This window comes from Miscanthus floridulus, chromosome 10, assembly GCF_019320115.1.
Source record: "Miscanthus floridulus cultivar M001 chromosome 10, ASM1932011v1, whole genome shotgun sequence".
NCBI classification, from domain to species: Eukaryota; Viridiplantae; Streptophyta; class Magnoliopsida; order Poales; family Poaceae; genus Miscanthus; species Miscanthus floridulus.
Genome location: NC_089589.1, coordinates 26,387,047 through 26,403,450, shown reverse-complemented (window position 1 = coordinate 26,403,450; position 16,404 = coordinate 26,387,047). Strand labels below are relative to the sequence as shown.

Here is a 16,404-nt window from a genome sequence, read left to right as displayed (position 1 = left end):
GGTTCCAGGTCTTTGCCGCCGTAGCCACACAGCCGCGCCGCATCAGCGTCGTTACCCGGCGTCTCTCTGTGGCAGAGAAGAGGTCGGCGGTGACGCACAGATGTTGGACCTCGTCCTTCCTGGAATAGTGCAAAAAGCCAACCCAGATGCCAAGGTCCATGTCGTGCTGGATCTTGCCGCAGAAGGAGAAGAGAAAATTGGCTATTTGCCATTGCAAACAATGGGCTTCGTAAAATTGCCATTCAAAAAATTGACTTCGCAAAATTGCCAGTATAAACATATACATTTTGTTTTTGTTGCCATAATCCCTATTTAGCTCCTTTGTTTCTGTTTTTTGGGATTGTCCTCCACACAAAAAGACATTGCTGCCCTTGGCTGCTGGGAGACGTCCGTTTGCATCACCGTTCGTGCCTTGGCTGCATCGGACGTCAAAAAGATCAGCGTCATGTTTCTGGAAGGGAACGAGATTATAGAGCAATATATTTTATAATGTAATTGTACTACAGGAACGCGAAATTTTCTTCATATGTTCAACAACAGTGACGCTGACAACAATAAGCGTGTCATTTTCGGCGCACAGGAGGGAAGCCATCAGCCATCGGATGATCAGGTACACCTAGCCTACTGCCTACCCTATAGCACGTACTATACATGAAATCGCTCGCTTATCTGACGCGATGCGATCTGCGGGTCGGTGATCCGGTGCGTGCTGCGGTGCAGTTGCGGCCTGCGGGCGTATTTTCTCGAGCGGGGCCCGGGGTGCGCATGTACATTGGCCTGGGGCAGCATTTGTTGCGGCCTTGGCCCTGTTCCGGCTCGCGGCTGCGCGCTTTCCGGGGACTCGCTCGGGAGAGGAGGGCAGGCGTCAGACGTCGGAAGGATAGATCAAATCCGTATCCACTCGCAAACTGCATCGGACGACGTCAGAAAGATAGTTCAATTCCGTATCCACTCGCAAACGAAGAACGCTCGCGTGCCCTAGACGTCCATGATGCAGGGCGGCCGTGACGCGGCACCGCCGGCGGACGCGCTCGCCGCCGCCACACAATCACCCGTGCTCAGCGCCGCCACGTCGTCACCCGCGCTTGCAGCGGCCACGATGGCCGTCGGCATGACCATGGAGGAACTCGCAGCGACCTCGGCAGCCGTTGGCACGACCACGGTGGAACTCGGAGTGACCTCACCGCCCCTCGTCGTGGCCCCGACAGCAGGCGCGCTCAGCTTGCTGCAAGTGGCCGACGCGCTCGGCAGGCTAGATGCAGCCCCAACGTCGTCACGTGCCCTGCCGGATCCTAGTTCGTCCCTCGTGGTGGATGCGCCCTCGCTGACCGGCGTTGACGCGGCTTCGCTGGCACCTGCGCTCGACGGAGACTCTGCGCCCTCGACGCTGCCTGACATGGTGCAACGTGCACTGCCTCCGAGGTGTGGTGATGTAGCCTTTACGCTTTTTTGTTTCTTTTTTTCAAAAAAATTTTGTGTAAACCGTAAACTGCAAACGATATTTGGTTTAGGTTTGATATGGAGGTTGATGATCCTATACCACAAGTTGACTGGGACAACTTGCAGATAGTAGAGTCACACGATGAGGAAGGAAGAATTGAACTTTTGAGTGAAAATCAAATATATGTGCTTTTAGGGCTTAGAGATGAGGAGAGTGCACACGTGGCTGCACCAAATGATCGATCAATGGATATGCAGAGTGTCGATAATGATAATGATAATGATGTTGTAATTCCTACTAGTGATGTTATACCAAGTGAGTTGATAATTTCATATGATAAGGACCACCCCAAGATGGACCTTGGCACTATCTACCCATCTATGAAAGAGTTTAGGATGGCAGTGCGGCAATTTGCCATCAACGAAGAGTTTGATTTGGGAACTGAGAAGTCTGATCCGACCAGGTTTAGAGGTTTCTGCAAGTCCACTGGTGACTGCCCTTGGAAAATCAATGGTTCGAAGCATAAGGGCGCAAGTACTGTAGAGGTGAAAATATTTTTATGTAGTTTAGATTTAGATTACTTAATTTGTTGAATTTATTTCATGTAGTTCTCACAAATTGTGTAATTGCAGGTCACAGTTTTAACTGATCACCATACATGTGTTTCCACGATGAGGGTGAAAACTATTACACCATCTCGTAACTGGGTAGCTAGCAAGGCTGTTAGTATCCTCAGGGATTATCCTCATATGGGTGCTAAAGAGTTGCAGAAAGAGCACTCTGTTACAATTTCATATGACACGGTCTGGAGGGGTAGAGAAATAGCTCTCACGGAGGTTTATGGTAGCTGGGAAGAGAGTTTTGAGCTACTGTATAGATGGAAGGCTGAGGTATTGAAGAGGTCACCTGGGAGTGTGGTGGAAATTGAGGTGCTTGAAGTGGATGGTAAAGTTTATTTCCATTGTTTTTTCTGTGCTCTTAAACCTTGTATTGATGGTTTCTTGGAAGGATGTAGGCCTTACTTGAGCATAGATTCTACAGCACTTAATGGAAGGTGGAATGGCCATTTAGCCTCAGCGGTAGCAGTTGATGGTCACGATTGGATGTACCCACTTGCTTTCGGGTTTATAGCTTCTGAAACAGAGGACAACTGGACTTGGTTTATGACCCAACTAAAGAAGGCCATAGGTGATCCTCCACTCCTTGCAGTGTGCACAGATGCGTGCAAGGGTTTAGAGAATGCAGTGAAGCGTGTGTTCCCAAAGGCAGAGCAAAGAGAATGCTTTCTTCATCTTATGAAAAATTTTCAGAAAAAGTTTAGAGGGTTTGGAAGGATGTATCCTGCAGCAAGGGCATACGATCAAGATATATTCTTTGAGCATATGGCTGCAATCAAATGTGAATCACAAGAAGTGGTGAAATGGTTAACTGACTACCATAACCTGTTGTGGTATAGGTGTGGCTTTAATCCAGATATCAAGTGTGACTACATCACTAATAATGTAGCTGAGGTTTTTAATAATTGGATACGAGACATTAAGGACTTACCTGTTGCTGAACTTGCTGATAAGGTTCGAGAGATGATTATGAGATTGTGGAACAAGAGGAGAAATATTGCAGATAGACTGCCAGTTGGGAGGATACTTCCAGGTGTTATGGTTCAACTAAAGGCCAACACTAGAGGATTGGGACACTTGAAAGTTGTGTCAGCTGCTAATTGGAGTGCAGAGATTTGGGACCACAGTAAGAATATTGCTGAAAGGCATATTGTCAAGTTGCATCAAAGGACTTGTACTTGTCTTGAATGGCAGCACACTGGTAAGCCATGTCAACATGTATTGGCCTTTGTAACCTCACGACGGGGAGTGGACCTTGAACAATTTGTGCATGACTACTACTTAGTGGATAGATTCAAGGCTGCATATGGTAGAGAGATTGAGCCAATGACAGGTAGATCACAATGGCCACATGTGCAGCTGCCATTTGTTGTTGGTGCACCTCTTAATCCTAGAGAAAGTGGAAGACAAAGAAAACTTAGGATAAAAGGATGTCTTGAAGGTGGACACAAGAAGAGAGGTAGGAAAGATGGTGAGGGTACCAGTAGTGCTACCAATGCATGTGACAATGCTACTAATGCAGGTGACACTGCTCCAACCAACGCTAAGGGAAAGAAAATGATTAGAGGCCCAATGACTTGTAAGAGATGCGGTGAAAAGGGTCATAGGCAAGCTAGTTCCAAGTGCCCACTCAATGGGACAAAGAAAAAAAAGTAAACCTTTGTTTTTACATTCAATCCTATAATTATAATGTCATTATAAAATTTAATTTCCTTTTTCTTGTAGAAAGAGACAGCCTAGAAAGAATGTCACAAAGGCTAAGTCAGATGAGGTTAGCACCCCACAGAGACCAACTAGAGAGCAAATACTACGGGATAGTCCTGGAAGGGTGACTAGAAGGTAAAAAACAGTCATAGAAATAATCTATGTCATTTTGATGTACAAATCTAGTCCAAAAAAATTTATCTAAGTGTAGTACTATCTGTGTGTAGCCGTCTTGCTTACTTGCTGGGAGAGGACGGTTCAGCACAATCTATGACCACTACTCCAGAGAGAATGCCTACTACAGCTGCACCAAAGAAGTTGACGCCAAAAAGAAGGCTACATATTGGATGAACTCGTTTAGACTTAAATTATAGATTTACAAGATGAACTCATTTAGGCTCAATTTATGCATGTGTGAGATGAACTCATTTATACTCAGCTTATGGATTCGGATGTGAACTCATTTTATTTTTAATTTATGAATTGGTGTGACAGAATATGCGTGAACGGAGGTGGAGTGCATGCAGTTGGTACTTGGTAGCTTGTTCGGGAACGTCGTACATGCAGGTGGAGTGCCGTGGCCTTGATTGTTGGAGGGCTTTCTTTCGGTGGCTGCCATGCATTTCAGAGAATGAGGTACGCCTCCTGCTCCTGCTGTCCTGCAGAGCAGATAAGCGAGCGATTTCATGTATAGTACGTGCTATAGGGTAGGCAGTAGGCTAGGCATACCTGATCATCCGATGGCTGATGGCTTCCCTCCTATGCGCCGAAAATGACATGCTTGTTGTTGTCAGCGTCACTGTTGCTGAACATATGAAGAAAATTTCACGTTTCTGTAGTACAATTACATTATAAAATATATTGCTCCGTATTCTCGTTCCCTTCCAGAAACATGACGCTGATCTTTCTGACGTCCGACGCAGCCAAGGCGTGAACGGTGATGCAAACGGACGTCTCCAAGTAGCCAAGGGCAGCAATGTCTTTTCGTATGGAGGACAATCCCAAAATTCAGAAACAAAGGAGCTAAATAGGGATTATGGCAACAAAAACAAAGTGTATATATTTACACTGGCAATTTTACGAAGTCAATTTTTTAAATGGCAATTTTGCGAAGCCTTTGCGATGGCAAATAGCCAATTTTCTCGAAGGACAAAGCCCAGTCGCCGGCCTTGCTCCACGTGCGGCTCGCCGTGTCCAAGCAGCGGCACCATCCGTGGACACGCAGATCACGTCGGACGCGCTGCCGACCAGTGCGTGGGAGCAGATAAAGTTGCGCCGATCGTCGTCGCCGTTGGTGACGTAGGGTGGCGGCGGGAGCTCGTCGCAGCGCCAGTCATCTTTGTAGAAAATCCTGTTGTGCACCTTGTGGTGGACCAAGGCCTGGAGCTGGATGGTGTCTCCGGTCGGCGGCGGCGGCGCCGACCGATCCATGACGTAGATGGTGTCGTCTCTGGAGTCGTTACCGGCGCTGGTGACGGAGAGGCAGACGGGGAACGTACCGCTTGCTCTCGTGCAGGTTCGGCAGCGTGACGACGCACCGTTCGTCGGCGTCGTAGAGGAAGGCGCCGCGCGAGTTGCAGTCCAGGAACAACGTCTCGCTCTCCGACAGCGCGACGCAGCAGACTGGGCCGGTGTCGTAGGCCGACGACGGAACCTGCCGGCGCAGGAAGCTCTGTGCCGCCGCCGGCACCCGTATCTGCGGCACCTCGTTTAGCGCTACATGCCTCCGTATCCCGCCGAACAGTGCGCTCGGATCCTGCGCCGCCGCCGCTTCCTCCGCAGGCGCCGCCGTTGGGTAGAAAAGGTTGTTGTGACTAGAGTGGAGGTCGATGCGGTGCAGGGAGTACACGCCGGTGATCCAGTTACGCATCACCAGATTCAGGAAACGCCGCCGGTGGCTCATGGTCAACCCACGACGAGGGCACGCACACCGCAGAGAATATGCTGTGCGTCCAATTCCAGTCCACGGCCCGCTCACGGCCCATGGGCCGTCTGACCTCAATCCACACGTTTATTCCCTTGGAAAAAGTCCATATTATCTCCTTCAACTTTCGCGAAAGTCCGCTTTTCCTCCCTGAACTCCAAAACCTAGCAAAACACCTCCCTTAACTTTTAAAACCGTTCATCTTACCTCCCTGACCCCGTATAAAAAGTTTTGAATGCGGTTTTGTCTTTTTCTTTTTTTTTATTTTGGCTGAATTTTCGAAAAATCATAGTAAATCACAGAAAAATCATAAAATACAAAATTCAATTTTGTTGGACTCCACATGAGTAGATCTACGCATTAAATATATAATATGGCATGCTTTAGTACAAAGTTTTTGCTATGGCTTTAGATCTATGCTTTCTATAATTAATTGGAATAATTCATAGCTGTAGTTTCGATGGTCCAATTGTGATAAAATTTTTATGGTGGGCTAATTATTGTATGATTGAACTGTAGTAAAAATTTCATATTCATTGGATCATGTATAGCTTAGTTATAGATTTATTTATATTTAACAAGCATAAACCTAAATAAAATCTATAACTAAGTTATACATAATGCAATAAGTATGAAATTTTTACTGCAGTTTAAGCATACAATAATTAGCTCACCATAAAAATTTTACCACAATTGGACAATTAAAACTGCTGCTATGAATTATTCCATTTAATTACAGAAAAGCATAGATCTAAAGCTACAACAAAAACTTTTTACTAAAGCATACCATATTATATGTTCACCGTGTAGATATACTCATGTAGAGTCCAACAAAATTAGAATTTTCATTTTATAATTTTTCTTTAATTTATTATGATTTTCAAAATTTTAACCGAAATAAATAAAAAAGAAAAAGACAAAACTGCCTTTAAAACTGCTTATAACAGGACCACTGCCGTCGCTGCCGCTGGTGGCCTCCATCCACGCCGCGGTGCTCCGGCGCGGGGTCCCCGCCCTCCTCGCGGCGTCCCTCATCCAGGGCTACTCGGCCTGCGGGGACCTCGTCTCCGCGCGCGCCCTGTTCGACGAAACGCCCCCGACGCTCTCGTCCCGCACCGCGCTCGCCGGGGCGCTCTCGGCGCACGGCCAGTGCGCGGAGGCGCTGGCGCTGCTCGCCGTCCCGGAGGCGGAGGCGGACGACAGGGCGGTGACGGTGCTCCTGGCGGCGTGCGCGCGCGCCGGGATGGTGGCCGAGGGGAGGCGCGTGTTCGTGAGGGTGCCCCGCCCCGCGCTGCAGCACTACACGTGCATGGTGGAGATGCTGGGGCGCGCCGGGGAGGTGGAGGAGGCGGAGCGGCTCGTGGCCGGGGTGGAGGCGCGCCCTGACAGGGTCATCTTCGCCGCGCTGCTCGCCGCGTGCCGTGTGCACGGCCGCGTCGACGTCGCCGAGCGGGTGGCCGGGCTCATGCGCCGGTATGGCATTGCGTGAAAACTTGCGGTCTGACTAATGCATCAGCAGTTGTAGACTTGAAGTGCAGTTAAGACTTGAAGTGCAGTTCATGCAGCAAGGGCCCCTCCTGGCTGGTAAATTCAGAAATCTGTTGAGACATTGTCTGCTGTTGGTGGCAAGGTCTTCAGGTCAGTTCTGGCATCGCATGACATTGCGCCTGAATGTGACAAATGCCTCTAACCGATGCCCATGTGGTGTGTGAATGTAGATTGTCATGCCAATTTTCTTGTCTCAGACTGTAAATTCTCACATCAACTTGCTGGAGCCAGCAGTGCAGTCATAGAACTTGTGAAACATGGATGCTCGGTTACAAAGTTTAACTTTCAGTCAAGTTTTGTGCAACAAAGGTCTGACTGAGACTTCCATGAAACTGATAAATTTGGTGTTGCTGTCATGTCTGAGAACTTGTGGTGAGGAAAGCTATAAATTTATGTCTAGAAGCTGCTGAGTTTCCAACATGTTCCGTGGTAGGGAATGTATTTGCTTACATTGTTGGAAATGGAATGGCCACTCATGCTTAGAAAGCCATTACTCGGTATTGTGCTATAATGGAGACATTCCTGAAGTAAGAATCTTAGCATCCAGATTTATTCGGTACCATACTTCCTGAGTTAGGTCCCGTTTGGTTTCTACTGGCGCTCCTAAAATTTCTGTCATATCGAATGTTTAGACACATGCATGGAGTATTAAATATAGACTAATTACGAAACTAATTACACAACTTGCGACTAATTTGCGAGACGAATCTTTTAAGCCTAATTAGTCAATGATTCGACAGCGTGGTGCTACAGTAAACATGTGCTAATGACAGATTAATTAGGCTTAAAAAATCGTCTCGCAAATTAGTCTCCATCTATGTAATTGTTTTTGTAATTAATCTATATTTAATACTCTTTATTAGTATCTAAACATTCGATGTGACATGAATTTTATGAGCGACTAAGAACCAAACACCTCTTAACATGAAGAATGCCATCTGACTGGAGCTGTAAAGATCCTTCTAATAATTAGGATATGGCTGTGAGTCTGACAGAATCCAAAGTTGGGCCTAGGAATTTCAAAGATTCTGATACTGTTGCCGACAAAAAAACAACTCAAATAGCAAGCTTGAAACTTGGACCACAGTAGCAGGGGAGACAGGTACTGCACATATGCTTGGAGTGTAGCAATCTTACCGGTCGACGCTGCTGTGTCATGTTGAGTTGACATTAAGCCTGGCCTATGATTGGAGCACTTCCGACTTCACATCGTTTGGATAACTCACGTACTTTTCGGTTTCAAAATAGAAGTTATTCTCGAGAAGTTATTTTTTTTAACTTTGACTAATTATATATAAAAGAATATTAATTTTTATAATATATAATTAGTATCATTAGATAAATCGTTGAATATACTTTCATAATAAACTTATTTAAAGATATAAATGCTGCACGCATTTTCTACGAATCTAGTTAAAATTGAGAAAGTTTAATTTGCACGTATCTCATAACGTCCTTCTTTTTTGGAGGGAGGGAGTATCTGTAATAGACTTGAAGAAAGTTGGGCCAGGGTATTTCACAGATTCTGACACTGATCCTGAATTCCTGACTGAAGACAAATCAACTGAGGGCTGGAACAAATTAGCAGGTAAGGCACAAGAAACGGATAGATGAGTAAGCATCAGCATCTTTACCCTTCTTCCTTGCATCCAAAGCAACTCACGAAGGGAATTTTCATGGCATTCTTCGTGTCCAGCAATGATAAATCGACATTTCCACGGCTGGCACGGCGGCTCTCCCCCGTGCCAAACATTTGTACGCTGATGCTGATCCCTGACAGGGAGAGGCACCCAGAGTCAGAGGTTGGCGGCCATCTGAAGCAAGACTGAAGGCGAGCCTGACCACCATGGTGGCATCTGACGAAGAACCTGTCCCCGTGCACTTGTACAGGCTTAGGTGACTGATTTTCCCTCCTAATTTTTTTTAGTCTCTATCACATCGAATATTTAATATTAATTTGTAATATTAAATATAGACTAATTACGAAACTAAATGCATAGATTAAGGCTAATTTACGAGACGAATCTATTAAGCCTAATTAGTCCACGATTTGACAATGTTTGTGCTACAGTAACATGTGCTAATGGCGAATTAATTAGGCTTAATAGATTTATCTTGTGGATTACCGACGACTTCTGTAATTTATTTTATTATTACTATCCCAACACTTAACGTGACAACTTATACTTATACTTTAGTTCCTGCATTAAACACCACGCGCGTTTGCTTCACGGCGGGCTGTCTGGCAAGAACAGCGCATGTCCGTTACTTTCGGTCTTTTACTAGGGCAGCACTGCCAAGCGTGCAAGGCTCCAACTCATCTGCCGTGCCCACTCCAATGACCGTCGCTTTCAGTCTTGGTTCTATGCTAATCTGCCTGTACATGCCAAGATAAGTGCACTTCTGTCTTGGTCTCCTGCTGTATGCTCATAGATAAAAGAGTTGTTCTATGCTATCGTTGGTGCCAAATTTGTAGGCCCCCTTTGGTTCACGGACGAAACGTAGGAATTTCATTGAGGATTCCTTTGAAATGGCACTGTTTATGCTTTTGGTTCATGGGAACGAAGCAGATGAAATTCATAGGAATACTGTGCCAACCCCATGAAAACGGAGAAAACTTAACATCCAATTGGACCTCGTTTTTTGTGCGAAGACCGAGGCAACTCTCCTTGTTACTCGTACCAAGCAAGAATAAAAAAAGGTATAATGCTGATGACTAGATGACTAAGAATAAATTACTGTTGCAAGCTTATGTTCTTCCTTTCCTATGTTCTAAAGAATCATTTCTATTCATATCCTATGTTTTCTAATCCTCTATTTTTCACCTGCAATTTTATCCTATCCCTGCGTTTCTCCTATTCCTACGTTTCTCCAAACCCGCGTTCCAAACGAGCCCGTAGAGTTAGTATGCCAAATTCTGTTGTAAATTACGGGCGGGAAGTTTCATGATTTCTATGTTTTTCATATGAAGTTGAACAAATTCCTGATTCCCGCGTTTCAAATGGATCCTTAAGAAGAAGAGGAACTCAACATTTGTATTTTGTAAACCCATCTGTTCCGATTTTCAAAAGAAATTCATGGCCGTGGCTCGTGGTCCGTGGAGCAGCCGACAGTCCTTGCCGCGAGTGCCAACCATTCGTTCAGGGGCGAAGACCAAATGCCAGGTGGAAGCATCCCGCACCGTCGATTTTCTCACGACCTTCATCTGAGCCGTTGCTTTCGCGTGTGGCCTTCACGCTGGCGCCCGACAGGGTCCACCTCACCTCCTCCGTGCCGCCACCTCAGCCGGCGCCGGGGCCGGGGCCCGCGAAATATCCTCGACCGCTACTTTCTCTTCCTCCTCTCCTCCTCCGGTCCTCCCCCATCCTTTCCACCCATCATCCACCGCCGCCACCGCCTCCCTCCTCCCGCAGCGCGCAAAGCCCTATCCTATCCCTATCGCCACTCGCCGCCGCCCGTCCACATGGCCAGCTTCGGCGTCGACACCCGCCCGCCCGCCGCGGCCTCCGGTGGCGGCGGCGGCGGTAGCGGTGGCGGCGTGGCGGGGACGACAGGCCAAGGCGCGCTCTCGTTCCTCTCCCGCGGGCTGCGGGAGGACCTCCGCCTCATCCGTGCGCGGGCCGGGGAGCTCGAGACCTTCCTGAGCGCGCCGGTGCCGGAGCCCGAGCTGTTCGCGCGCCTCCGCCGCGCCTACTCCTCCTCATCGTCCTCGGCGCGGACGCGGCTCGACCTGTCCGCGTTCGGGAAGGCGTTCGAGGCCGACGCGTGGAGGGACGCCAGGGCCGCCAGGTGGAGGTGGGAGGCGGAGGAGGCCGAGGAGTGGGAGCCCGTCAGGATGGTCAAGGCCCGCCTCAGGGAGCTCGAGCGGAGGAGGCAGGGGCAGGCCCAGTCGCCCAGCGACATGCTGCACAAGCTCAAGCTCAGCTTGGTAAGCTTCCTAGAAACATTTGGTATAGTCAGAATAGGACTGTTGATTAGGATAGTTTACTAAACCTCGAGAAGCAAGCAACACAACCCAAAATCCAACACGGCTCGAATTGAGCAGGACTGTCAACTTACTTGAGCGTGTGTTCCCTTGGGTGTCAAATGGAGATGTTTGTTTGAATTTGGATGTTTGTCTTTCAATCGGAAGAAGTTGATTGTGGAAATTGTGCAGTTCCCTTGGGTGTCAAATGGAGATGTTTGTTTGAATTTGGATGGGAATAAACTCTCATGCTATTCAAACTGAATTGCTTCGTGGACACAAAACATGCATACTTTTTTAGCAGCTTTGCTAAAAAATAGTTTTTATGATCAAGAGTACTTGAGAATTTGAAAAAACAAGGTGTAAAAAATCAAGATTTTGGATAGTACTTTCCATATTTGGAAGAAATGAGTTTAGAAGGAGCACTCTGTGACTGTAGCTGCTCAATAGATTTGATATTTCTGTTATGTGCCATGCTAAATAATAGAATTTGGGTAGAATTGAAATTGCGGATCGTGTACTGAATGAGTTAAGGAAAATAGTAATGTTAAACAATTGGAGGTTCAAAGCTCATGGAGATGTTCTTCTGTGAAGCCTACAAGTCTAGCCAATTTTATTTTCTTCATGTTTAGATTTATATAAACAGAACTTATAGACATTGAGGGCTAGAATTCAACAATGAAAAGTCAGAAGTTGGAAATTTAGTCATAGTCTTCACTCTTCAATAGATTTAGTATCTGCATAATCATGTAATTTACACTCGCTTGGAATGTGTCAATCCTAGTGAAGCTTATCTCGGGATATACATGATGCAGACTGCTCTTGTTCCTGTAGCAGATTAATTGACGCACCATTGCACTTCTTATTGCAGAAATCAATCAGCTTTGCGCCTGATGCATCTGAGGTTAGTCCTCTTGATTCAATTCTTGTTGCACAGTGCTGTCAAGGAGATTCACTTCTGAAATCTTTTGCTCATAGTGGCATCTTTTATTTGCTTATATTTAATTACTGACTTCTGAGAGTGACTTTTGCAAGAAATGTTCAATCTAAGTAAAAATGATTGTGTTAAATGTTGCTTTCAATACATTACTTATGTAAAGTAATATGGTCACTATGTAACATTTTTCTGAAATCCTGGTACAACTAATCTCTTTTGTATATCTTTGTAAACCCTTATTAAGCAAAAGATGAACATTCCATCTTGTTAGAACACAGTCTAATCAATCTTGTCCACTTTTGCATTTTCATAACCAGTATCGCACTTGTGCAGGATGTTCCACCACTGGATTTAGGAGAACTTCTTGCTTATTTTGTAAAGCAATCTGTACCACTATTCGACCAACTTGGTATAAAAAGAGGTAAGATGCTTGATTTTTTATTACAATAGCTATAATGTTTAGCTTGCATTGAGCTGATTATTCTTTCTCATCTGCTTTAGATGTATGTGACAAGTTGGTGGAGTCTCTATGCAGCAAGCGCAAGGACCACCCTGCATATAGGTTTTTGTCAGCAAGTGAACCATCTTCATTGAGAAATGACAATGTTGGGGATGAACTCGACCTAAGAATAGCTAGTGTCCTACAGAGTACAGGACACCATTATGAAGGTGGATTTTGGAGTGATGGCCCTAAGTCTGACTTATCTAGCAAGAGACATGTTGCCATAGTCACCACTGCCAGTCTTCCCTGGATGACTGGAACAGCTGTGAATCCTTTGTTTCGAGCTGCATACTTGGCTAAATCTTCCAAGCAAGATGTAACTTTGGTAGTGCCCTGGCTTTGTAAGTCGGATCAAGAACTTGTGTACCCCAATAGCATGACTTTTAATTCACCACAAGAGCAAGAAACTTATATGAGGAATTGGCTGGAGGAAAGAGTTGGTTTCAAGACAGACTTCAAAATATCGTTTTATCCTGGAAAGGTAACTTTTCCTTTTCAGCACAATGTTTGAACACTATGTGCAATAGCTCATGTAGTCGCAATTTTTTCTAACTACAGTTTCAAAAAGAAAGGAGAAGCATAATTCCTGCTGGGGACACTTCACAGTTTATACCATCAAAGGAAGCTGATATTGCAATCTTGGAAGAGCCTGAGCACCTCAACTGGTATCATCATGGGAAACGTTGGACAGACAAATTCAATCATGTGGTCGGTGTGGTGCATACAAATTATTTGGAGTACATCAAGAGGGAGAAGAATGGTGCTATTCAGGCCTTTTTTGTTAAGCACATTAATAACTTGGTCGCCAGAGCTTATTGCCATAAGGTACTCAACACATTATATTATTCCTCTGATGTTTGAGCCATCCGCGTGATGTGTGGTTGTAGGCTATATTACAGGCTGTTTATCGTTTGTGGTCTGATCAGTTGGTGTCTATGCTATGTAGATCTTGCGGCTGTCAGGTGCTACTCAAGATCTGCCCAAGTCGATGATCTGCAATGTGCATGGTGTGAACCCCAAGTTTCTGGAGGTCGGAGAGAGAATAGCAGCAGAACGGGAGTCTGGCCAGCAATCCTTCTCTAAGGGAGCTTATTTTCTGGGGAAGATGGTCTGGGCCAAGGGTTACAGAGAGTTAATAGATTTGTTCGCGAAGCACAAGAGTGATTTGGAAGGCTTCAAGCTGGACATCTATGGAAACGGTGAGGATTCACACGAGGTGCAATCGGCTGCCAGGAAGTTGAATCTGAACCTCAACTTTCATAAAGGCCGGGACCACGCGGATGATTCTCTTCATGGGTAAAAGACCAGAACTACTCAGTTGCCTTTTGTAGACATTCTCTGCCTATATGTGATGATGTTATATCATTATTCTCTTGTCAATTTGAATGTCTGTCCTACTGTTCCATTTTCAGGTACAAGGTTTTCATAAACCCGAGCATCAGCGACGTCCTCTGCACCGCGACCGCGGAGGCACTAGCAATGGGCAAGTTCGTGGTGTGCGCCGACCACCCGTCCAACGACTTCTTCCGGTCGTTCCCCAACTGCCTGACCTACAAAACATCCGAGGACTTCGTCGCCAGAGTGAAGGAAGCCATGACCCGCGACCCGCAGCCCCTGACCCCCGAGCAGCGGTACAACCTGTCCTGGGAGGCCGCCACCCAGCGGTTCATGGAGCACTCCGAGCTCGACAAGGTCCTGAACTGCGACAGCAGCGAATGCGCCAGCGAATCCAGCAAGAGCGCGAACACAAGGATGAGGAGATCCGCCTCGGCACCGAACATGTCGGACGTCGTGGACGGCGGCCTGGCGTTCGTGCACTACTGCTTCACCGGCAGCGAGCTCCTGAGGCTGTCGACCGGCGCTGTCCCGGGAACCCGGAACTTCGACAAGCAGCATAGCTTGGACCTCCACCTCCCGCCGCCCCAGGTACAGAACCCGGTCTACGGCTGGTAATTCCTAGCGCGTTAGCAGTATACAGGTGTAGCCGTATATTTATATATAGCTCTGCAGTGTGTAACACGAGCGTTTTCATCTGTGCTGCCAAAGGCAAGCCATGTTCATTTTTTTTTGGAAATAAACGAGGGGAGAGTTTCCCCACCTGGAATTTTATTTGATTTCAAGAGAGCTCCATGTCAAGCCACGGAGTTTTGGGCAGATTTACGGGATAGGAGATACATGCGCCAATGTCTAAGACCACTATGTTTTTTTTTGAACTTAAGACTACTAGTATGTTTTCGTAACACACTAACACTAGTGCTAGCTAGATAAAGAGGCGAGCATTTCTTCTTAAAGAAAAAAAGATGAAGAGGCGACAACCAGGCAGGCCCTCTGTTTCCAAAACTTTTTGATGCCATTGCAGCCTCGTTGGGCAGAAGTGTTGGCCTGTTGGGGCTCCTCAGGATTGAGGTGTACTCCTACTGTGCTGTAGGTCCTGTTTAGTTCTAAAAAGTTTTCTAAAAAGTGCTATAGTAGTCATCACATTGAATTTTGCGATACGTGCATGAAGCATTAAATGTAGACGAAAAAAAACTAATTGCACAGTTTGGTTGGAAATCATGAGACGAACGTTTTGAGCCTAATTAGTTCATGATTGAACACTAATTGCTAAATAAAAACAAAAGTGCTACGGTAGCCAAACTTCCGAATTTCGCAAACTATGAAACATGCTGCTGCTGGTGCTGGTCTCGCTTCCGTGTCTGGTAGTAGCTGTAGCTACTATGCATGCCATAATACAGCACATCAAAGGTGGCTGATGGCAGTTGCATTGGAACCCACACGACGACCGTGTCCCTGTGTATGTTTGCACCCAAGAGAGCCAAAGGGCATATGGCCGGGCCTCGCGTGCGCGTAGGGCACTGTTGCTACCCTGCACCGCACCGCATTGCATTGTCCAATTCACAAGTGCTGCTATGCTACTGGTGTACTGGTACTACTAATGTTGCTGCTAATGTTCAGTTTATTGGTTAGTTTCTGAGCTGATAAATTTAGTTGGGTACTGATTTATTGTACGAGAGAACAAGCTCGCTGCCCTTTGTTCTACTTTACGTAGGCTCCTAGCGGTGGTGGTGGTGTGCACTGTTTAGGGGCAGTGTACCATCGACTGTCACGATTGGTGAGCCATGGCTCTGGGAGAGTGGAGCGTGGAATGTCCGTGTGACCGTGCCTGGTACTGGTAGGAGTATGGGGTTCAGTGCAGTGGCCAGTGGGTAGAGAGAGAACCCAACCTAGAGAGGGGATGAGAAGAGAGAGCTCTAGAGCTTAGCCCTACACTACACTACCAGCTAGAGTAGTATGCGATGCGCCACGTCACGTCACTCTTTGCTGGGCCTTCTTGTGTGGTCCGCCGTGCCCTGCCCCTGTGGGTATCTCGTTCTCTCAAACAGGCAGGGGTGCAGGGCAGCCGCGCAGCGCAGCCTGTACTGGGCCCTTTCTCCTGTCCCTGTTGCCATTGCCACCGAGCACTGCCAGGGTAGGGTGGCGCCGCCCTATCTCAACTTTGAAGGTGATGCAGTGTATTTGTACGCCCTTGTGAGTTGTGAGTGAAGAGGTAAGGAGGTCAGGAGTGAGGAGTGAGGAGTGATTTTCAGGCAAAGGAGTACTCTCTTTTTCTACAAAACATACGCCCAACCATCCCTTACTGAAATTTTCCCTTGTTCTAAAAAAGAAGAGACCATCCCTTATTATACTTTGGGCCAGACCTCACGAACGGGATCAGTGTAGATATAAGGTCTTTCCTGTTTTCACTTCAAAACGAAATCGAATCGACA

General features: G+C 46.7%; 3 protein-coding genes across 3 annotated transcripts; all 3 read left to right on the top strand.

Moving 5' to 3' along the window:
• The first annotated feature begins 2,544 nt into the window (after window positions 1-2,544).
• Window positions 2,545-4,113, top strand: LOC136487462 (uncharacterized). Its single transcript, XM_066484588.1, has 3 exons — window positions 2,545-3,710; window positions 3,784-3,897; window positions 3,990-4,113. The coding sequence occupies exons 1-3, from the start codon at window positions 2,545-2,547 to the stop codon at window positions 4,111-4,113; spliced, it is 1,404 nt and encodes a 467-aa protein (XP_066340685.1).
• Window positions 4,114-5,745: 1,632 nt separating this feature from the next.
• On the top strand, window positions 5,746-7,550 carry LOC136488275 (pentatricopeptide repeat-containing protein At5g08510-like). Its single transcript, XM_066485267.1, has 2 exons — window positions 5,746-5,821; window positions 6,634-7,550. Exons 1-2 carry the CDS (start codon window positions 5,746-5,748, stop codon window positions 7,173-7,175), a joined length of 618 nt encoding a protein of 205 aa, XP_066341364.1. The 3' UTR covers window positions 7,176-7,550.
• A 3,045-nt stretch (window positions 7,551-10,595) lies between these two features.
• LOC136486395 (digalactosyldiacylglycerol synthase 1, chloroplastic-like) lies at window positions 10,596-14,805 on the top strand. The gene is made up of 7 exons (XM_066483278.1): window positions 10,596-11,162; window positions 12,070-12,102; window positions 12,469-12,556; window positions 12,637-13,118; window positions 13,196-13,462; window positions 13,584-13,933; window positions 14,050-14,805. Exons 1-7 carry the CDS (start codon window positions 10,698-10,700, stop codon window positions 14,588-14,590), a joined length of 2,226 nt encoding a protein of 741 aa, XP_066339375.1. The 5' UTR covers window positions 10,596-10,697; the 3' UTR covers window positions 14,591-14,805.
• The last annotated feature ends 1,599 nt before the right edge of the window (window positions 14,806-16,404 follow it).

What these genes read in the sequence shown, in the direction of transcription:
- LOC136487462 (XM_066484588.1), top strand. Translation starts at nt 2,545, where the DNA reads ATGTACCCACTTGCTTTCGGGTTTATAGCTTCTGAAACAGAGGACAAC. An exon ending in AATGGGACAAAGAAAAAAAA is followed by an intron (nt 3,711 to 3,783) that starts GTAAACCTTTGT and finishes TTTTTCTTGTAG; the next exon opens with AAAGAGACAGCCTAGAAAGA. An exon ending in CCTGGAAGGGTGACTAGAAG is followed by an intron (nt 3,898 to 3,989) that starts GTAAAAAACAGT and finishes ATCTGTGTGTAG; the next exon opens with CCGTCTTGCTTACTTGCTGG.
- LOC136488275 (XM_066485267.1), top strand. Translation starts at nt 5,746, where the DNA reads ATGGGCCGTCTGACCTCAATCCACACGTTTATTCCCTTGGAAAAAGTC. An exon ending in CTCCTTCAACTTTCGCGAAA is followed by an intron (nt 5,822 to 6,633) that starts GTCCGCTTTTCC and finishes TGCTTATAACAG; the next exon opens with GACCACTGCCGTCGCTGCCG.
- LOC136486395 (XM_066483278.1), top strand. Translation starts at nt 10,698, where the DNA reads ATGGCCAGCTTCGGCGTCGACACCCGCCCGCCCGCCGCGGCCTCCGGT. An exon ending in CCAGAGCTTATTGCCATAAG is followed by an intron (nt 13,463 to 13,583) that starts GTACTCAACACA and finishes TATGCTATGTAG; the next exon opens with ATCTTGCGGCTGTCAGGTGC. An exon ending in GCGGATGATTCTCTTCATGG is followed by an intron (nt 13,934 to 14,049) that starts GTAAAAGACCAG and finishes TTCCATTTTCAG; the next exon opens with GTACAAGGTTTTCATAAACC.